The sequence below is a fragment of the Chiloscyllium plagiosum genome, unplaced genomic scaffold, assembly GCF_037043375.1.
Source record: "Chiloscyllium plagiosum isolate Xiang-an unplaced genomic scaffold, Cpla_swu_hap1 HiC_scaffold_3, whole genome shotgun sequence".
NCBI classification, from domain to species: domain Eukaryota; kingdom Metazoa; phylum Chordata; class Chondrichthyes; order Orectolobiformes; family Hemiscylliidae; genus Chiloscyllium; species Chiloscyllium plagiosum.
In genome coordinates this window covers 68980067-69003698 of record NW_028270141.1, presented here as the reverse complement: position 1 = coordinate 69003698, position 23632 = coordinate 68980067, and the positions used below count along the sequence as shown (strand labels likewise).

At 41.1% G+C, this 23632-nt stretch overlaps 1 protein-coding gene across 1 annotated transcript in view; it reads right to left on the bottom strand.

The window, feature by feature from the left end:
* Positions 1-5262: 5262 nt before the first annotated feature.
* LOC122548642 (adhesion G protein-coupled receptor F2-like) overlaps positions 5263-23632 on the bottom strand; it is an 80668-nt gene continuing 62298 nt past the window's right edge. Inside the window, exons 11-15 of the mRNA XM_043687476.2 lie at positions 20517-21872; positions 12857-12898; positions 12712-12768; positions 10873-10939; positions 5263-7595 (exon numbers count right to left, since the gene is read on the bottom strand). Of these exons, the coding sequence (XP_043543411.2) occupies positions 7528-7595; positions 10873-10939; positions 12712-12768; positions 12857-12898; positions 20517-21872 (1590 nt within the window). The 3' untranslated portion in view covers positions 5263-7527. The remainder of the gene's footprint in view (positions 7596-10872; positions 10940-12711; positions 12769-12856; positions 12899-20516; positions 21873-23632) is intronic.

Genomic DNA, 23632 nt, shown 5'->3' with positions numbered 1-23632 from the left:
AATCAAGGACAGGCTGACCATAGCCCCTGCTTTGAGCTTGCCAAATTTGAAGGAACCCTTCCAACTGTTTTGCCATGAGGCCAACTGACATCAATCAGTGATAGCCCTCCAAAAGCATGGAGACAAAGTGAGACCATTAGAATATTACTTGGGAAAACTGGACCCTGCAGTCCTGGGACAACACAGTTGTATCTGAGCCACACAATACACTGCATACTTGCACCCAGGGCTTATGCCAAATGGGGAAAGCTAGCCTATAATCCCCACACAATATTGTCCACTATTTGAGGCTGTAAAGCTGAAAGGCATCACTGATGCTGGAAGGGCCAAGTGGGAAGCAGCATTCCTACCGGGATGGCAACAAATAGAAGTGATGAAGGACACAAGACTGAACCCAGCTGCCTATATGGTAACAGAAGGGGCCCATGAATGCCAGGCAAGAATAGAGATGACCAAAATTGCAAACAGATCCAGGAGGAAGTGACATATATAACTTATATGTAGATGGGGTGCGGAAATATGTTGATGGGGAGTCACCCACTGTATGAGCAGTGGTGGATGGCTAAGGCTGGATATTGGCAGGAAGAAGGATAGATGGGGTACACTGAGCACAAGCATCAGAGTTGACAGCCCACACAAGGTACTGGTGCTAGCAAAAGGAAAAGAAGAATAAACATTTATAGGGAAGTAGATACTCGTTTGGGGTAGTGCATGATTTCATGACAGCATGGGCGTGACGGGGATTTGTGACCTCAGCAGGCAACCCAATCCAGCACCAATACCGTATTCAGTCTGTGGTAAAGGTCACTATATTCCCCAAGCAGGCAGCAGTAATAAAAATAAAGACCTACAGGAAGATAACTATCCCAGAACAACTGGCCAATATGTGGGCAGATCAAGCAGCAAAATCTATGCTACTCCAAAACCAAAGCAGCATAAGTGCAGTTAGAAAGGACAACCCCGAAGCTAGCCCATTATGGGTTATATAACAAATACAGATGGGTTACATAACAAATACAGACAGCAGCCTTGTGGATACAGGCAGATGGTAGGCAGGACTAAGACAAAGTGTGGGAAACAAGTAATTGCCCCACAATGTACACAACAGACCTTACTTGATGTATACCACGGCATGGCACATGTTGGTAAGAACAAAATGACCCATTTGATGTCCAAAATATGGTGATGGAAGGGAATGGGAAGAGATATAGTGAAACATTACCAGCGATGCATCTCCTGTGTTAGGACAAAGTTTGGGAAAATTAAAATGGGACACCAACCCTGACTTAAGGGACCATGGGATTTTATGCAATTGGATTTCATTGAACTCTTACCGCAAAGCCAGAATAAACTATATTGCCTAGTCTTGATTGACCAGTTCACCCAGTGGGTGGAGGCTTTTCCCACTCGCGTGTGTATGGCAGAAACTGGAGCCTGAGTCTTGGCGACTGAAATAATCCCGAGATGGGGAGTCCAACAGCAACTAGATTCAGACCAGGAGACCCAATTGACTGGCAAATGCCTCAAGAAGGCATGCAACTATCAGGGATCTCCCAGTGATTTCACATCCCTTACCATCCTCAGAACTCAGGAATATTGGAAGTGACAAATAGAATTTTGAAACAGGCATTGATGAGGGCAGGTCAGGAGGAAGAGGTCAAATGGAACACCACACTCCCTGCTATATTAATGGCATTGAGGGGTCGCCTCATAGACCAACAGGACTGACACAGTTTAAACTGATGACAGGATGCGCTATGAAACTGCAGCAAGACCTGATCCCTGGGGCAGCAGTGATGATAAATGTAAAAGGGCGTATTTGGGAATATGTGACTCCTATGTGCCCACCTACAACAGCTGAAGGATCAAATGACACAAATACAACAGGTTCATGACTAGGAACAGGAAGGCACTTTCACTTTCTCCCATGTTCCCACTGTTAAGTCAAGAGGTAGGGTTGTAGTACAAGGACAATCACCAAAAGGGAGATTGTCACAGAAATGGTATAGACCTTATGAAGTAATAATAACAGGTAATCGCAGAATGTTAGTTATCAAATCTGGCACAGGGAGAATGGCGCCATCCATCTCAATTGAAAATATCTGAAAACTAACAGCACGGTCAAGAACTTGCACATGTGTGTCCCACATTATGTTTCCACAGGTAGTACCTCTTGACCCAGTGGACTCTTGTCGTCAGCTATAACATTGGAGTGCTGGTGATCACCTGGACTGGTGATCACACTATCATGCCTATAGAAGCTTACTCCATGCTCTCACAGGCCTACCAACATAACCGCTTGTATACAGCAGAATACTGAAATAGCTTATACTAGCAACACTGACACCTGCCAAATCAGTGAATAGTGGATAAGGAGGGAAGAAACTATCCAATTTACCTGTGCACAGGGTATTCCACTGTTAACCAGCACAAATTCGGACAGAAAATCCATTATCAAGACTTTCAGAGTGTAACCTCCTTACCCTTGCAAATCAAAGTAACCAGCAACAATATAAAGAACTACAGATCAGAAAAATCAATGGTACTATCGTATAGTCCCAAACCCAAAATGTGGGAGAAACATGCAGTAAACCACAGTGATAGACTGTTCGTACCAATTGTACCTTGACAGCATGCTCTGAAATCATATACCCTACTGTTTATAATGGGAAATATTGCAAATGAGAAGACAGATACTTCTGTACTGATAGAAAGCGGTACCAGATCCAAGTAGGACAACGACTGAAACCACCCATACCTGAACCAACCCCTGCTTGCCCCACCTGTGATGAAATAAACAACCCTATACATTGTGTAATGGCCTTGTCTTAGAAGAAACAGAAACCCAAGTACTTTTAACCCACCAGATAAAGAAGATTCACTTCTTGATCCAGGTCAATGTGATGCTGCCCGCTACTTGGCCAAAAGGACAAATAACTTTTTTTTTTCCTTCTCTGTTAACAGATATTCTCCAACAAAGACCCTTAGTTCAGTTGGACCAAAAAAAGGAGAACTTGCTGAAATGGTAGAAGCTGGTTCACAGTTCATTAACAGAAATGACCATTATGGTGTGAAGAATTTAAGGAAACCATATTCTTTATGTTTAAAATGTAAATGGTATAAACCTAATAAGGTTTCCACACTCACAATGACCTCATATCCTGTACAGCTGCTTCTAATTGGGTAAACAGTGCTCACCATTTCCATTGTCACAGGTCTCACTTACAAAGATACCATTCAAATCATGTGAACTGTGCGGGAATTGCCATTTGGAAGTAAAACAGCTATTTGTATATAATTGAAACAAGATAGTTTGTGATTGGCTCTGAATTTACGACTGACACAAAGCCCAACTATGAGGGCTGTTGTAGAGCAAAGATTATGTACTTAACTCTGGGCCAGAAGAGCAGGGTTCAAATTCTAGCTTCACTAGAAGTGTGTGAAACAACCTGTGGTGAGGTAGGGGAAACCCTAGAATTTGAATCATCACAATCTGGTTACCAATCAGGAATTAACTTTCCAAAAGCAACAGTTGCACTTAGCAGTCTAATGATTTTTCAGAAAATCGCTGCTTTGACACAATAATTGGCCATTAAACCAATCATAGAGAGTTCTCTTACTTAATAGCACAAGTATTCTACCAACAATGTGATCAGGATTGAATATGGTGATCAACCTCTTTGGTCAAGAAAGTGAACTATTAATTATGTGGAGTCTCATCCATAAGTATATGAATTGTTGGCATTCAAAAGAATGGGAAAATTGAAGTATTGACATTTTTATTTTCCCTTTGCAACTCCCCCCCCCCAAGCAGACTTATGTTTTTCTCTTTCAGTCAAATTTTACTCTTTCAATTCAACCTTTCTCTTTAGGTACTTAAATTGCTTCTCATTCATAAAAGTTCCAGTTTCTTCTTACTTCACTGAGCTGTCATCAATTCAAAACTCCTTTTGGAAGTCTAACAGACATTACACACTGGGTCTGGAAAATGCCAACTTCTAGAAAGTTCTGGTACATGTATCCCTTTCAGGTAGCCCCATCACCTTCTGTTGAGGCACATAATTATTAATCAAAGCAAAATACTGCTTATGCTGGAAATCTGAAACACAACAGAAAATAGCACAAATGTTCAACAACTTATCATAATCTCTGCATAAGGAGAAACACTTAATGTTTTAGGTCTGGGAACTTACCTTTTGGCAAAGTTATTCAATGATTCTATATTGTTTTATATTAAACTCTGCATAATGCAACATTTTAAACAGCTAACTGAATTCTGAAATACAGTTGCAATTTTAAATTGTTACATTGATTTAACTGAATATAATATTTATTTGAATAATAATACTGACCCACCTAGAGAGACTCAGTTAAACAATATCATAGCCGACAGATGTACCAGAACTTTTGGACTTTAAGCAGATGTTTCTAGACTCATACACTTTGAAACAAATAGGGGACTATTATCTATATAAATAAATTACAGAACACAACCATTAGTAGCTTTAACACAGAATTGATTGTTAATTTCCTGGTTACGTCAATGAATATGTTTAGTGGGTGTATCATATTTTCATGAACAGGGCCCAAGATAGAATGGGGACTGTACCAGGAAGAATAACAAGAATTTGAGTAAACACATAAGCCAAATACTGTACATGCTAGAAAACTGAAATAAAAATAGAATATGCTATATCTATGGAAGCAGAGATGGATTTTATGGGCTGAAGCAGGGAATATACATTAATATATAGGAATATACAGTACCAAAGTGAGTCCCAAACCCTCATGGGACAATGGCAGGACCATCCAGGCAACTTTGCTGATAGCAGGCAATCAGGAAATTAGCCTAATTTAAAGATGGTGGCCTGCCTTTCAGAAATGGCAATCCAATCAAAAGACAAAATAACACTTTGTAATGTTACATTAATATAAAATCTTCGGGCAGGGTAGTTTATCTTCAAATCTGATAAATTATAAAACCTCAAGCAGAGTCATTGTAAAAACAAAGAATCACAGAATCACTGTGGTTAGAGCACAAAAAAGATTTCATTGATCCAATGGGTTTATGTGAAGTGGAGCTAGCGAAGAACCATATATTTATATTTTTCCATTTCAGGTACTTATAAAATTATAATCTAAATTATGTTATAACCTCCACCTCAATAGTCATCTGCAAAAAACTCTTCATTGTACTGTACAAATTCAAGGTCAGTGTTATACTTTTACATTCAAATATTTATTCTGCTCTTCTAAATAATCACTACATTTGAATTTTCCTCTCATTTGTTTTCCAAACCATCCTCAGGCTTACTGTAACACATTAGAAACGTACCATTTCATATTGGTTTCGTCACATTTAATAATGGATAAAGTGAAACTTATTACTTCATGTTGTCAATTAAAACATCACACCCAGAATACAATAATCATAGAAATAAGAAGTGTATACTAATACAGAAGTATCTATAAATTTATATAGTATGTAACCATTTAATTCAAATTGCGTACAAAAATTGATGAGCATTACATTGAAATACCAGCCATTATATTTATAGCACTAAACACAGTTTTTGTTTATTCACTTACGCCACTTTCTCCTTAATCAACAAATTGTGTTCACAAATGTCACAAAGGGCTGTCTTGCAACCACAATTTTCATAAAATATGCAAAGCAAAAATACTACATGATAAAAATTAAACCATAGATATAAACAAAACACATTCATAAGTGCCCTTTGATCATTTCTAAATATTAATGATATAAAAAGAAACAATGTACATTCTATCTACCATAAAATATTTCCAGTCTTGGAACCAAAACAAATTTACAAAAATCCATTATTTTCCTAATGTTTGAGGTATTATCTAATAGAGGACTAAAAATTACAAATCACGAAAAGACGTTTTTACATTACTTCAAACGATATTTTATTAGAAACATTCACTAATCTTATCATATTAATAATTTCTTACATTGGAACACCTGTAGTTCGAGTATTTAACATAACAATTTCTTTAAAATTAGTTAAATAAACTATTACCAAAGGTGTTTCTTTTTATAAATATTGACCCATATTCCACCCAGCTTGAGTCAGACATTATTTATCCTTTCCCAGGTCAGAGGTTAGGGTTCTTGTAATGAGTAACTTACCTCTTGACTCCCCATAGTCTGTTCACCTTCTACAAGGCACAAGTCAGGAGTGTGATGGAATACTCCCCACTTACCTGGAAGAATGTTCCTCCAACAACAGTCAAGAAACTTGACACCATTGAGGACAAAGTATCCCACTTAATTGATATCACAATCACAAATATTCAGTCCCTGCACCGACACTCAGTTGCAGCAATACGTACCACCTACAAGATGCACTACAGAAATTCATCAATGATTCTTAGACCGCACCTTTTAAAGCTATGACTTACCAGCTAGAAGGATAAGAGCAGCAAATACACAGGAACACCACCTACAAATGCCCCCGCATGATATACATCATCCTGACTTGGAAATATATTGCTATTCCTTCACTGTCAGAACACCAAAATCCGGGAACTCCCTCCCAAATGGCAATGTCAGTGTACCTAAACCAAATGTTCTGCAGCAGTTGAAGAAGGCAGTAAACGCTGGTCTAGCCAGAGGCACTCATCCCGAATGTGAATTAAATAAAATCTATCTTTGGCAATAGAACATATTGATCTCTGTCCTGGGACAGAAGTACTGCTGCAAAGAGTACTGATTTAGTGTGAATCTAGACAGTTCTGTAATCATTGGGATCATAGAAATGGTGTGTGTGTGCAGGGGCTAAGGGTGGGGGGAGGGGGAATGGTGAGTAGGGGAAGTGGTGTGAAAGGGGGAGAATAATTACCTATATTCTGACAAGCGTCTTTTGCAGCAGAAATCAGTACATGGTGACAAAATCTGGCATTTTTTCCCCTTTCCCTCCAAGGTATACCATGATTTATTCTTATTATCAAACCTACTTAGAAGGACTCTGTTCCATGTAAACAGTGTGAACAAGTACAGTCCAGTGCATTGTTTTACTAAGGAAAGCTGCTCTATATTTTTAAGAGAAAATCAAGCAAAATTTCAATAACTGATTACAATCTTATATTGTGGTGAACATTAGATTTGTTATACCCTCAGTAAATATAAATATGAATTGGAAATATATCTGGTATTATGGCAGGGTGGGGTGGGGAAATGGGGGGGGGGGGGAATCACCTGATGAAGGAGCGTCGCTCCGAAAGCTAGTGTGCTTCCAATTAAACCTGTTGGACTATAACCTGGTGTTGTGTGATTTTTAACTTTGTACACCCCAGTCCAACACCGGCATCTCCGAATCATAAATCAAATACTGTCTGTTCATATTCATTGTCACAAGGTTTTACGTATTTTTAACAGCAAAAACAATTTCTTCTTGTATAAATTCTGAAGTTTGTCTCTTATGGTGCAAATGTTTTTTTTCTTCAAATATCTTCATTATCTAAAGAGATGCAGAATCTATGTATAGAGTTCCGGCAGTTAATTCAGAATAGAGAGCTTGGAGATGGTGTATTGTTAATGAAGTGCAGTTGATCACTTATATTGTAGTTTTCTGAAATTGTGAAGCAGAAAACAAGATCAATAAAGTTGAGATCGCAGAGCATCACCGTATTACCCTACATTTACATAATGGTTCAGGTTTTCTAATTACAGCATATGGTTGGGCATCTACAGAAACAACAATTTGTACTTAAGCAACAGCTTTAGATGTAACAATGTTTGAGGACAGGACATTAGCAGTGATGGAAGAAAAGCAAAGAAAGTTGATTGAAGAAGTGCTGGGCCCTCAACTCTTCACAATTCTTATACATGATTTGGATGAAGGGACTGTAGGTTTGGTAGCTAAATTTTATGACAATGTAAAGAAAGACAGTTGTGACATGGCCATAAGCAGCTCACAAAGACATAGGTGAAGTAAATAGGCAAAGATCTGGCAAATGAACTACAATGTGGGAAGATGTGAAATTGTCCATTTTGGCACAAAGAATGAAAAATACTATCTAAATGGTAAGAGGTTGCAGAGGTCTGTGATACAGAGAGATTTGGGTGTCCTAGTGCATGAACTGGAGAAAGTTAGTATGCAGCTACAGCAAGTAATCAGGAAAGCTTATTAAATATACATAATGAATGGCAGGTAATGAGGGAGTACTGAGGAACCTTGGTGTACAAATCCATAGGTTACTGAAGATATCAGCACAGGTAGACAGAGTGGTGAAAGTGACATATGGGATGCTTGCCTTCAATAGCTGGGGCATAAAATATAGGAGCAAGGAAGTATTGTTACAACTTTACACAACATTGATTAGGCCACAAATGGAATCCTGTGGGCAGTTCTGGATGCCACACTATTGAACTACATAATTGCACTGGAGAGGATACAGAGGAGATTCACCAGGATGTTGCCTGGAATGAAAAGTTTTAATTATGAGGAGAGTCTGGATAGGCTGGGTTTGTTTTCCTTGGAACAGAGGAGGTTGATGGAGGGATCTGATTGAGATATACAAACTTATGACTGGCATAGACAAAGTAGTTTCTGAGAATTTCTTCTCAAACCAAATATGTTTAAGACCAGAGGGCATAAATATAAAGTGAATTGCAAGTGGTTTAGAGGCGATCTGAGTAAAATCAATTTTTACCCAGAGGGTGGTAGAAAAATGGAATGTGATGCCTTAGAGGATGGTGGAGATAGGTACTCGGGTAGTTTTAAAGAAGCATTACAATGAGCAGCTAAAATGCCAGGGTATGGATCAAGTGCAGGTGAATGAGATTAAAGTAGTCTGGTGTTTATTGGTCAGTACAGACACGGCAGGTTGAAAGACCTGTTTTTATGCTGTGTGGCTCTATACATGTTTAGTTTTATCATGAGCGGCAATGAATGCAAGAGTAAGGAGGTTATCCTTCAGTTAGACACGCCCTTGATGAGACTGTACCTGGAGTACTGTATACATACAGTACTGATCACAGAATGATGACAATGCCTTTCAGGCAGTTCAGAAATGATTTACTGGACTTTTACCTGGAACAGGTGAATTACCTTTTGAGGAAAAGCTAGACAGGCTAGACCTGTACATTCTGGAGTTTAGAAAAGTTAGCATTGCCTTAAAGTATATAAGATCCTGAGGGGTCTTGACCAGCTGGATGTGGAAAGGATGTGTTCTTTTGTGGAAAAATCTAGAGCTACGGATCATAGATTAAACATATGGAAGAGTCCATTTAAGGCAAGTTGAGGAAACATTTTTGTTTTTTAGTGAGTTGAGGATATTTGAAAATCTCTTCCTCAAAAGGCAGAGGATGCAGAATTTTAAAATATGTTTAAAGCCGAGGTAATAATATTCTTGATTACCAGGAGGATGAAAGACTACTGGGGGTATTGAAGGATGTAAAGTTGAGGTTAAAATCAGATCAGCCACAATCTCCTTGAATGGTGGAGCAGGCTCGAAGGGCTGAGTGGCCTATCTGTTCATATGTTCATGTAAGACATCTTACTTTTCACCCCAAGATCATTCACTTTTTAAGTCTAATTCTTAGGAGCTCAGACCTATCCTCGGCACCAGAAACCGCCTCACTTCCCTCATTTAAACCCTTTTGTTAAGCCCTGTCATACTTTGGATGTACTTTGATCCATTTTCCAGAATGTCCTATGCTTCGGATTCTGGCTGTGGTACCCACAGTGGCTACTGCTCAAACCAGACACTGTTGGAACTGTACTGCAGCGAGCACGCTGTTTGCCTGGGAGCTCTCTAAAGGAGCTTTCTTTTCCAATGGGGAATAAAACTCCCCCTTATCCATTTCATGGCTTCCTTGCATTAAACTGCTAATATGCAGCCAGCACTAAAGAAGATGTGTATCACACCACCTTCTTGAATAGCAGTGCAGGAAACGCTGTCATCTGAAAAATCCAGCCTTTGCTGTCTTCAGGATTCTTTTATCTTAATATTATCTTAAGACCTTCATCATTAGAATATAATTTTGCATTTACTTGACTCAAGTCCTTAACGTTTAAAATTGTATTTTATTTTACATGTCCGACGATGTCATGCTGACTGGTAGTTTCAGCATATTACCAGCATTTTTAAAATGTATGGATGCAGCAACATTTTCTGATTCATTCAATAAATATGTAAGGTGCACCATCTGTTCATCTCTTTTCCCCAGTTTGACCCAGCAGCTAGAAAGGAGTAGGTTATTTACTCACTCAGATCTTCATCATTTCTGATTTTGCAAACAAACTGGCTGAAATGAGGCAGAAGCCCTACTTAATCGCTGCAAAGTGATTTACTGTCACATCCATAATACTGATGGCCGACTGTGTTTGGCAAGTGAAACAAGGATGTGAAAGCAGCTCTTCAACTATGGGCAGAAACACTTATGAAGACAGAGACACTCCTGAAAGCCAGGAGTCTGAATTTTCCTTTGCAATGGTCAGAAGAAGTAGGTGTGCAACAGACTTGTGATCATTACCCTCTAATCCTTCTTGATCATAGGAACTCCCAGAAGACAGCTCTGATAACCAAGCTTGCATCTACTTAACATCAAGGGCAGCTTCTAGCAGACACTCATTCAGGAAATAAGTGAGTGTTTTAAATAAGGCTTGGCCATTCAAATCTACCAGGCTTTCCTCTGGTGCATGGGGGCAGAGAATGAACTCAAATGCAGTTTCCCACTAGAAATGCTGTGGCAATTAAAATTCAGGTCCAATTTGATCACAGAACAAAACTCTTCCCTTCAGTCATAGCCAATAAATTACAGTTAATATGATAAAATATTTTTGGAATAACTTTTATCATGGAACTGGGTCTACTTTTGTTTAATTTCATTGCTATACTCACTCTTTCTAGAACGAAATGAATGATGAGGTGTTGAGGAAGGCTTTGCACCAGACGAACTTGATGGTAACTGAAAAATAAAAAATTATCAGTATGAATATATGCAGCAGTCTTTGCTTAATCACTTCTAATTTTTATTCCTGTTCTCCCATTTCTCTGTAGTGTTCTGATCAAGATCAGTGCTCACTGGGAGCATATCTCACAAAATAACCAGTATGCAGCCTGGGGGTGGCACTGTGAGTCAAGAGTGTGGGCTGGAAAAGCACAGCAGGTCGGGAAGCACCTGAGGAGCAAGAGAATCAATGTTTTGGGCATAAGCCCTTCATCAGGAATGAGGCTTGTGGGTCGGGGCCTAGAGATAAATAGGATGGGGAGGGTGGGGTTGTGGGGAGGTAGCTGGGAAAGCGGTAGGTGAATGAAGGAAGGGAAAAGGTGATAGATCAGAGGGGGGAGTGAAGGACAGGTCCGTAGGGCAGTGCCAGATTGGAGGCTTGGGGCTGGGATAATTTTGGGTGGGAAATGAGGAAGCTAGTGAATTCCACATTTATCCCGTGTGGTTGCAGGGTCCCAAGGCGGAATATAAGGCGTTCCTCCTCCATGCATCAGGTTATAACAGCTTGGTGGTGGAGGAGACCCAGGAGCGGCATGTCCTTGACGGAGTGGGAGGGGGAGTTGAAGTGTTCAGCCACGGGGCGGTTGGGTTGGTGGGTGTGGGTGTCCCAGAGATGTTCTCTGAAATGATCCACAAGAAGACGTTCTGTCTCGCGAATGTAGAGGAGACCACACCGGATGCAATGGATGCAGTAGATGACATTGGGAGAGGTACAGGTGACAGATGTGGAAGGATCGTTGACGGAAGTGGGGGGAGTGGTGTGGGTGGCAGGGAAAGGTTCCAGGAGTGGGGTGTGGGCTGGTGGGGTATGTGGACCTGACAAGGGAGTCGGTCTTTTTGGAACTCTGATAGGGGTGGGGAGGGAAGTATATCTATGGTGATGGGATCCATTTGGAGGTGGCGGAAGTGGCGGAGGATGATGCCTTGTATGTGGAGGTTCGGGGGTGGAAGGTGAGGACTAGGGGGTTCTGTCCTTCTTGCATTGGGAGGGGTGGTGTTCAAGGGCGGTGGTATGTGAAGTGGCGGAGATGCGCTGGAGGACATTGTCAACCATGTGGGAAGGGCAGTTGTGATTGTGGAAGAACGAGGCCATCTGGGATTTTCTGAGGTGGAATTGGTCTGAGGCGGAGACAGAGGAATTGGGAATAAGGGATGGTGCTTTTAAAGGAGGTAGGGTGGGAGGAGGTGTAGTCTAGGAGGTGGCACTGTAACTCAGGGGTTAGCACTGCTGCCTCATAGTGCCAGTGATCACGTTTAATTCCAACCTCTGGTGACTCTATGATATCCACAAATGTGGAACAGTGAGTGGACGGACAGGATAATTTATTGTGGAGAACAAAGAAATTATAGGGAAACTAAGCAGTTACTTTAAAAAGCACAGAGTGATCGGTATCTCACTGGTTAGCACTGCTGCCTCACTGCCCCAGGGACCTGGGTTCGATTCCAGCCTTGGGCAACTGTTTGTGTGGAGTTTGCACATTCTCCCTGTGTCTGCGTGGGTTTCCTCCCACAATCCAAAGATGTGCAGGTTAGGTGAATTGGCCATGCTAAATTGCCAAGTCAGGGGTAAATATAGGGTAGGGGAATGGGTCTGGGTGGGTTACTCTTCAGAGGGTTGGTGTGGACTTGTTGGGCCAAAGGGCCTGATTCTATAAAGTAGGGAATCTAAACTAATCTTTTCTCTTTCTGATGCTAATGCGAGATGTCATTCTTATTTTTCATAACCTCACCTTAGCTATGGAAGAAAATCCTCCCATTGAAATCTTCTTCAGCATGGCTTCTCGTACCTAAGTTAACAGCAAAGGAAGGCATACCATGAGGTGAAGTGAAAACAGAAATATCACAAAACTGGTGGAAATGGCATCTGTGGCTCACCTTATTATCCATGAATGTCCCGAAGACCAAAATGAAGAATCCCTAAAAAAAGATAATTCTGAAGCAGTTAACCAATAGATATTTTAATTAATTGCAAACACTTTTTTGTAATAATTACATTAACAATTATTATTTGTCAACAGTTTATTCAGATTAAAATAGAAGCTAAAAGCAGAGGTTTCTTTTAAACAATATGCTTATCAGAGCAAATTTCTGGTCTGAAGAACAATGTTAAATGTGTTGCGTGGCTGCTTTTAAACCAACATACTGATGAATCCAATTCTGTTACCTTTAACTGCAGAAGGTTGTTAAGATGCTTTTCTTTTCTTTTTGTGATTTCAGACTTTTTGTGGCCTTATCCCATTCTGTAACTTGCACTGCAATCTTTCTATACCTTCTATTCTGCCCTGTTACGTATTAGTAATTATAATCACTGATGCCGAAAGAATTATCTCCTGAAAGCTTTCCTAGCAACATTTCCTTGATTTAGCAGGAGGTGGGTATGGAGAATGGATAAGGTGTGAAATTTGTAATGTGGTCTGAAATCAAAGGGAAGAGAGTGAAAACTGCATGAAAGGAATCCAGAAATGGCAAGAGGAGAATTAGGTTCTGGAAGATGTGGGAAGGGTCTCTTGAGATTGCATAGAGAAGAGCAACAAAGATCAACAATGGAGAGCAGGCACCAGTGTCACAGTGTGTTGGGGGAGGGGGTTGCAGATATCATGCAGTGGTGTCAAGGGGAAAGGGGACTGGAGTTGGGTGGAGAAAACTGCAGAGATCACAAGGGAAAGGATCAAACAGACTGAGGTTTGAAAATCACACAGAGGAAGCAGGAGATTGAATGGAGGAAGGTCCAGAGGATACAAGAAAGATGGGAGCTGTATATCACAGGGAGTGAGATTCTGAATATGAAGGGACAGCATTCAAAGGGGAGTCCAGAATTAGTGAAAAGAGAACTGGATTTGGGGAGGTGGAGAGTCTCTAAAGATCACAAGGAAAAGGGATGGATTGGAGAATGTAGTATTGGTGTTGTCACTGGACTAGCAACCCAGATTTTGCTCTTAGCATTCATCTTAAAATCCCGGAGATGAAATCTTAATTGAAGTCTCATTCTGACCATGAAACCATTGTTGATTATTGTATAAACGCACCTGGTTCACTAATTTCTGATAGGGAAGGGGTAACTGTCGTCCATTCCTGGTCTGGCCTACAGCAATGTGGTTGACCTCTGAAAGCCACTCAGTTGTACCAAACTCATGAATATACTTAAAAGGAATGAAACCAAACAGATCACTTGCCATCAACTGTGGAAATGACAGTGACAGATTCAGCCCTATTAGCCCTACGTGTTTCTTCTTACCAACATATGTAGTTTGTGCTAAAACTTGAAAAGCCATTTCACAGATTAGTCAATCAATCGCCTGACATCATCATACTCACAGATTCATATAATGCCCCAAAAACCATCACCACTATCCCTAGCTATGTCCTGTCCCATTGGCAGGAGAGACCAATCAGCAGTGGTAACATAGTGGTACAACAGGAAGTATGGATTTGCCATGGGAGTTCTGAACTTTGATCTTTGAACCTATGAAGTCACATGGCATCAGGTCAAAGAAGGGCAAGGAAACCTCCAGTTGATCACCATATACCATCAGCCATCAGCTGATGAATCTATACAGTTTTATCTTGAACACCACTCTACGGGTGGTAATGGTGCAGAATATACTCTGGTAAGGGGACCTCAATATCGATCAGCAATAATGACTTGGCAACACCATTACTGACCGAGCTGGTTAAGTGTTAAAATATATAGCTGCTGGACTGGGGTTGTGGCAGAGAATTAACACGAGGGAAAAAATATACTTGCCCTCATCATCACCAATCTGTCTACTACAGCTGCATCTGTCCATCACAGTGTCAGTAAGACTGACCACCATACAGCCCTTGTGGAGACAAGGTTTTGCCTACACATTGAAGATACTCTCCATCATGTTATTAGACATTATCAACTTGCCAAATCGAACAGATTTAGAACAGCTCAAGAATGGGCATTTGTGAGGAGCCATGGGCCATTGGCAGTCACAAAACTGCACTCCATTACAATGTGTAACCTCATGGCCTGGCATATCCCGATTTTACTACTGCCAGCAAGCTAATCAGTAAAGGGTGCAGGCAATCATACCAGGAGCAGCTTACCTAGAAATGAGGTGTTAACCTGGTGAAGCTACACTACAGGAAGCTGTGCATGTCAAGCAGCATGAATAGCAGATCATTGACCGGAATAAATAATTCATCAATCAATAGATCAGACCCAAGCTCTGCAGTCTGCCATATTTAGTCGTGAACGGCGGTGGACAATTAAACAATTCAAGGATGAAGAAGGTTCTATAATTTTCCCCACTGTCAAAACTGGGATAGCTCAATACGTCAGGGCAAAAGATAAGGCTGAAGCATTTGCAACAATTTTCAGCAAGAACTACCAAGTGGATGATCCATCCTGGCCTCCTTCAGATATTTCCAGTGTCACAGTTGTCAGTCTTCAGTCTATCCAATTTATTTCACATGATATTAAGTAATAGCTGAAGGCACTGGATACAGCAAAGGCTACAGGTCCTGACAACATTCTAGACGTAGTACTGAACATGCATGCTCCAGAACCTGCTCCAACACTAGCTAAGCTTTTCTAGTACAGCTACTACACTAACCTCTATTGAATGATATGTACAATTGCCCAGGTTTGTCCCATACAAAAAAATGCAAAATTAGAATAAATCCAGACCAGCCAATTACTGCCCCATGAGGCCACTCTTGACCAATGGGAAGAGGTAGAAAGTTTCATCAACAATGCTATCAAACAACACTTCTATAGCAATGACCTGTTCACTGATGCTCATTTTTGGTTCTTCCAAGGCTACTCAGCTTCTGACCTCATTACTAACTTAGTTCAAACATGGACAGTGAGGTAAATTCCAGAAATAAAGTGAGAGCCACATTTCTTGATATTAAGTCCACATTTGACCAAGTGTAGCTTCAAGGACTCATGGCAACACTGGATCAATGACAGTCAGGAGGAAATCTCTGTATTTTGAGACACATTTCATACAAAGGAAGATGGTTGCAGTGTTGGAGGTCAGTCACCTCAGCTCCAGGACTGCAGGAATTCCTCAGGGTAGTATCATAAGCCCAACCATATTCAGTTACCTTATTCATGACCTTCCCTTCATCATAAGGTTAGAAGTGAGGACAGTCGCTGATGATTGCTAAATATTCAGTATTATCCATGACTCCTCAATATTGAACCAGTCCATGTCAAAATGCAACAAGATCTGATCACATCCAGTTTAGGGCTGACAGGTGACAAGTGCAAGACATTGACCATCTCCAATAAAAGAAAATCGAACAATTGCCTCTTCACATTTATTGGCATAGTCATTCCCCCACTATCAACATCTTGGTGGTTACTAATGACTAGAAGCAACTGGACTAATCATGTAAATACATTTGAGCAAGTCAAAGACTTGAAATCTTGCAGCGAAATCTCCCCATCAAACAGAGTAACATAGTGTCATGATACAGTATGATTAATAAGGGGTTAATTCTTGACAAAGCAAGTTAAAATATGTTATTACACCTGATGAGAAGCTCTACTATTCACACAGATCTGGTACAACGTTTTGGAAGGAAGTCAGTGTTCAAATGCCAAACAAATTAACTTCAATGATCCAAGAAGGCAGGCCACTCACCATCAGTTTCTCACGAGCCACTAGGGATAGGTAACAAACGGCTTAGTCAATGATACCCACTTCCAAATGCATGAATAAAAAATAGTGAGACACTGGGGATAAGAGTGGGATGGGGTAACCTGAAGATAGTAAGGAGTAGGCAGTCTGGGTATAGTCAGTTGTGGGTCTGGAGATAATAAGAAGGAGGGACTCTGCAGATACTTAGGAGGAAAGATGCTAAGGACAGTGAGAAGGATGAAGTCTGGAGATGCAAAAACACCTTTGTGATCCTTCATACTCCAAGAATGGAAGGTGACAGTTAATCAAACATGCCTGTTACCTAAGATACAAGGCAAGTTTCCATGTATTTTACCTATGGGAAAGCTCCACATTGATCACATGTTGAAGTGATTACTGAGATCTCATCAGATCTATGAGTGCATGTAAATCTGATAAGTGAGGGAACTTGGTACCTCAGAACAGTGGGAGGCTGAAACCGAATGAGGAAAAGCTGCTGGTGGGTATTTTTACAATTATAAGCAGTTATAAAATATTGGGTCTGATGGATGGTTGACTCCTTGAGAGCTCCTGAGTGCAGATCTAGGTTTCCTATTTCTTATAATCGTTCTACACTCTTTAACTTAATAGCATGCTTTTAAAAATTACTATAGCCAAGGACCAATACCGATCCAAACTAGAGACCCAGACAGATACCAAGCGACTATGGCAAGGACTGAATGACATCACAGGTTCATAAAAAGAAACATTTCAAGATAGCAGATGATGACATATCTCTCCCAGATCATCTCAACACCTTCTATGCTCACATTGAGCAGAATTTCAGTGGAGAGGTAACACCTATTCCGACAAGTCCTAACGAATCTATCCAACAGTCACTGCGTCAGAGGTCAGATCAGTTTTCCTTCATGTGAATCCAAGGAAAGCAATAGGATCAGATGGAGTACCAGGCCATGCACTCAGAGCATGTGCAGATCACCTGGTAGAGGTCTTCTCAGACATCTTCAACCTTTCCCTGCAGCATGCCACTGTCCTTGTCTGTTTCAAGAGGGCCAACATCATCCCTGCGCCTAACAAGACTCATGCAGCATGTCTCGATGACTACCGGCCAGTGGGCCTAACTTCAGTGGTCATGAAGTGCTTTGAAAGGCTGGTCATGGCATTAATCAACTCCAGCATCCTCACTACTCTTGACCCACTCTAATTTGCCTATCGGATCACGTTAGATGTTATATCACTTGCCCTTCACTCCTCCCTAGAACATCTTGACACCAAGAACAGCTACATAAGAATCCTACTCATTGACTACAGTTCAGCCTTCAACATTATTATCCCCTCGAGACTGATTACTAAACTTAGTGATCTTGGACTAAGCCCCACTCTCTGCAACTGGATCCTCAGTTTCCTGACCCACAGGCTACAATCAGTGAAGATTGGGGGCAATATTTCATCCTCACTAACACTCAACACTGGAGCCCCCACAGGAGTGCGAACTCAGCCCCCTACTGTACTCACTGTATACCCATGACTGCATTGCCATATACCAGTCTGTTGCCATTTACAAGTTCGCTGATGACATCTCAGATGGCAATGAAAAAGACTACAGGAGGTGGAAGACCTGGAAAAATGGTGCACTGAGAACAACATAGCTCTCAAATCCAGCAAAACCAAGGAACTCATTGTTGACTTTCGGTGGGATGTTACTCATGCCCCTCTACACATTAACAGCACAGAGGTGGAAGGAGTGGAGAGTGTCAAGCTCCTGGGAGTGGTCATCCACAACAAGCTTTCTTGAACTCTTCATGTGGACGCACTGGTTACAAAGGCCCAACAACGTCTCTTCTTTCTCAGGCAGCTGAGGAAATTTGGCATGATGGCGAATGCCCTTGCCAACTTTTATAGGTGCGCCATCGAGGGCATTCTGTCTGGATGTATCACTACCCGGTATGGCAACTGTACCATTCAAGATGGGAGACGGTTCCAGAGAGTGGTGAACTTGGCCCGGACAATCACAAAGGTCAACCTCCCATCTACAGAATCCATCTACAAGGCCCGCTGTCAAGCAAAGGCCGTCAGTATTCTTAAAGACCCATCCCACCCTGGCAATGTTTTGCTACAACCCCTACCATTGGGGAGAAGTACAGAAGCCTGAACACACGCACCAGCTGGTTTCGTAACAGTTTCTACCCTACTGCTGTTAGAATACTGAATGGACTCACAAACTCTTAACATTCGCCTGTACCTGTGTTTTTGTTTTTGCCGCTGTTTACCTATTATTTACATATCTTTGCTATTTAACTCTGTGGTCTGTCTGCATTGCTCACAACACAAAGCATTTCACTGTGCCTCGGTACACGTGACAATGAATTAAATTCAATTCAATACAATTCTCTTGCACTGCAGTAGTAGTGACCCTGTCTTGCACCAGAAGGTCTGGATTCAAGTTTTATCTACTCCAGAGGGGTGTATTAACATCTCTCTACAGGTTGATTTGAAATATCTTAAAAGAGGGTCTGATGGGGAACAATTTCTGAGACATGAGAGGTTTAGATTAGATTAGATTACTTACAGTGTGGAAACAGGCCCTTCGGCCCAACAAGTCCACATCGCCCCGCCGAAGCGCAATCCACCCATACCCCTACATTTACCCCTTACCTAACACTACAGGCAATTTAACATGGCCAATTTACCTGACCTGCACATCTTTGGACTGTGGGAGGAAACCGGAGCACCCAGAGGAAACCCATGCAGACACGGGGAGAACGTGCAAACTCCACACAGTCAGTCGCCTGAGGCAGGAATTGAACCCGGGTCTCTGGCGCTGCGAGGCAGCAGTGCTAACCACTATGCCACCGTGCCGCCCACTTAGTATCCCAGAATTTCAGAATACTGGTCAGTAGAGTGCAAGATAATAAACATTTTGCTGTGGTGGTAAGTTTATTAGGAAATAATGAGGAGGAGAGGATCTGAAGGTGACAGGCAGGAGGGGTTCAAAGGAAGCACTTTGTTTCTCCTTTCCCACAAGTCGTGCTGATGACTATCCCATCCTCTGTATCTGTTTTTAGCAGTTGATTTCCTGAGCCCAAAATTCCCAAAAGCTACTCAAATCCAAGATAGCACATTCACCATTATATTATAATTATTGAACCAGTTGTCTGCAGCAACTTAGTTGTTTGACTCTTAGCCCCATTTGGTTAAATCAGACATAGGTGCATTCATCAATGTCCTTTATGCAGCATGGAAGTTTTACTCAGTAAACAAAGACTTCCTCTGATCTAACTGTGATAAAATTATGCACACCAAAAGATCAAGATTTTATCACCCATAACACACAAACCAAATCTTCCCAGGTTTTATAAATGCAGTCTCGTATTAAAAGTTTAAAAAATGCAGCCTCAAAAGAGATCTATGGAAGATTAGAATAAAGCTTTTGCCCATTTTGCAATAATTACACTTTAAACATTAATTTATAAGCACTTAGAGTTGTTCTCACAATGCGAAAGATGCTGTACAGTTAAATCTCATATCAAATAGTGATACTCCAGCTCATCTATTGATCATCGAGAATAATTGTCAAGAAAACTAACATTTCTGCTATGCTCGCTGAATTGGGCTGAGTTGATGCTAGACTTTTCTTATTTCCAGATTTGTATGTTAAGTGGTAACACAAGAATTTATAAACCTATGTAAGTTTCTTTTGTTGATTAATGCTTTATATGATATTATGGGCTGATCTTATACTGGACTTTGCTTTCATTCAGTTAGCTATAAAATTACATCTTAAGGAATGACACAGAAAGTAATGAACCTATGGAGCATGTTTAGTTGTTGAATGTTGCTTAATCTGAATTCCTGTGCACAAATGAGTTAACCAAACAGCTGGAAGTCAAAAGTTATAAAACATAATTGACACATACCTGAAAAGCATTGAGAATTGTAAATATATAATGGAAAGCAACAGGGGAACCTTGTTGAAAGGTTGGTATTCCAAATGCCCAGGTGAGTCCAAGGATTGGGGTTAGCACAGCAACACTTCTCACGATCCGTTTGAACATTTCTCTCTCCTGATTATTGGCTCTGGATCTATCCCCAATTGTTGGTCGCAGCAACTTAAAAATGACTATAAACAAAATGATGACATTGATTGCGATTATAACCAATGCAGGTATAACAAATGCAAGCAGAGGGTATTCGGTCTCCCAGCCGAGCCAGCAGGCACCTTCTCTGGTGTAACTGTTTCTTGGAAAGGTAACTCCGATTGTGATGATCGAGATTATCAATGGAGGCAGGTAACCAACGGCAAATGATATTCCCATCATAACTGATCTGCTGAGATCATGGAAAGGGAATAGTAAACGATAGGCAAGCAGCAGGCCCAGGGTTAACATCCAGAAGAATAAGGCAAGATAGAAAAAATGAATGAAGAAAGTAGCAGCTGTGCAAGCCCGTGTTCCTGGTTCTACAGCTGAAGCCACAATGAACCATACGTCAGCGACCAGCAGATTTACTGCAATATTCAGAATTCCAACATGGCGAATGTATGAGGTTTTATTTTTGGTCACATGCTTCCACACTATGGCTTCTATAATAATAGTGATTAGTAAACTTCCGATTGAGATGGCAACTCCGATACTGGTGATATAATTCAAAGCAGGGCTGTCTTTGGTATCAGGGGACATTAAAATTGAAAAGGATGTGAAATGGTCACAGTGACATGTTATATTTTCTTCGTTGATTTCAGACTTACAGCCAGTATCATTCCATGCACCCCTGCCTGTAAAATCCCAAAAGCCACACACTGCAGTGTTGAAATCTAGTGTGCGATTTCTTGGTGAGAAGGTCATCTTGACGTTAATAGGTTTACTAATGTTTAATGTCAGGACGAGACTATTAATCAAAAAATTTCCATCAAAAGTTGTGGTATTGGGTAAAATATCAATCCATACTGGATACGCAACAATAATGACTGTGGCATTTGGCTTATCTTTAAACTCGTCTGAGGAAATGAATACATTCGCACTTAAATTGGAATATTCTGCAGAGATATTATGAAAGGTTTCATCAATAAACCGTCTGCGATTTCTATAGGCTTTGAAGACAAGGTTTATTTCTGTCTTGATAAATGTGTCATTCTGCATTCTGAAGTGTATATTAAAATTTTCCACTGACTTTAATAATTGGGAACTAGCGCTGTGGCCATTTACAGCTGTAATATTCCTCCAAGCTTCTATTGATTGAGAAGAGAGAACTTCGCTTACTGTTTTCAAGAAATGCTGAAAATTCAAAAAAAGTGTTATTAATTAAATATCCAATTTCACAATCACAGAAAATCAATTTATTTTTGGCCTCAGAAAATGGATGAAAGGTTCACACTTGAACCTATGAACAGACAAAACTGGCGTGCAGAGAAGGAGCAGTTGTTCCATGCAATTTTATGCCTCTCAAATAAAGCCAAAAAAACCCAACAGAACCAATAAAGTCAAAACTGGACAGCTTCGCTTTGAACCTTCCATGCTTCATCTTCTTCAACTCCACTTTCCTACATCATCCCTGTATTCTGTAATTTCCTTAACACCCAAAATGGTATGAAATTCTACCTTGAACATACTCAATGACTAAGCCTCCATAGCTGTGTGGGATGGAGAATCTTTCTTTATGTGGTGAAGCATAAGCTGTATTGAGTTTTCGAAAGGGCTTCTCCCCACAAGATCTATTACTGCATCTTACCCCGTTAATGACTGACTCTGCCCCTGTGGAGCTCCTCACATCTGATTTCAGTCCCACATGTTGTTCCAGGATCAACTCACTACTTTCCAGGTATCTGCTGGAAGACCAGCATCCCTACTATCCACACCACAGTAAACGGACTACTATACAATTGAACAAGCAATGGCACTCCAAAGCCTCCTTAATGGCAATGGCAATGAAACCAAAACTATGGGCATGGTGACACCATGATTCTCCAATAGAGACATGGAGGTCCTAGTGGACAGGTCTCCTCTTTCCTGGAATTGGCAGAGGAGGCCATGTCATCGCATCCTGGCAGTGGTTTCTGAGGTAATCACCTGGATCAGTCCCATCTCCCCAACATGGGGAAACAGCCAGTGGTGAGACAAAAAGGTCAATGATCTTCCACACTCCGTCAGGGTAAATGCCACAATCTTTTCTCTGCTACCTCATGTTCACTCTCTCCGTTACCTTTTTATTCCACTCCATCTTGTTCCTAACTCAATCTCTTGCCCTTGTGCCCTACTCAACCATTCCGGCCATCTCACGAACCTTCCTCCACCTGCATTAGGACTAACAGATATGCCATCCATTTTTACTTCATTCAACCCTTCCTTTTCTCTTATTTCAGGAGAAGAGAGCTCACAAGAGAGCACAAAGAGCAAGGACAGATGGTGGAGGGCCTGACATCAGGTTCTTCACCTCCTATGAGGAGAAAATCTTGCCCCTTGCAGGAGAGGGCGGAGATCAATCCTGCGGGGATGCTGAGACATCCACGACTTGTCATCAGCGTGATTTGGACAAATTGAGTTTGTGGACAAATATATGGCAGATGAAGCATAATGTGGATAAATGTAAGGTTATCCAGTTTGTGAGTAAAAGCAAGAAGGTGGATTATCTGAGAAAGGAGCAGGGATGACTTGTAGCAATTGCACAGGCCTTTGGCAGGACTACGCCTGGAATATTGTGTGCAGTTTTGGTCTCATTATCTTAAGAAGGACATTCTGGCTCTGGGGGAACAAAGATTCACCAGACTGATTGCTGGGATGGCAGGATTGACAGCTGAAGAGAAACTGGACTGGTTAGTACTTTATTCACTAGAGCTTACACGAACAAGTGGAGTTGGAGGTGAGGAATCTCACAGAAACTTATAAAATTCTAACAGAACTAGACATGGTATGCTCAGGAAGGATATTCCCATTGAGTGAAGAATCCAGGCCAGGAATCTAAGGATGCATGGTGAGCAATTTACGGCTGAGAGGAGGAGAAATGTCTTCACCCAAAGAGTGAAAAGTGAAGCTGTGGA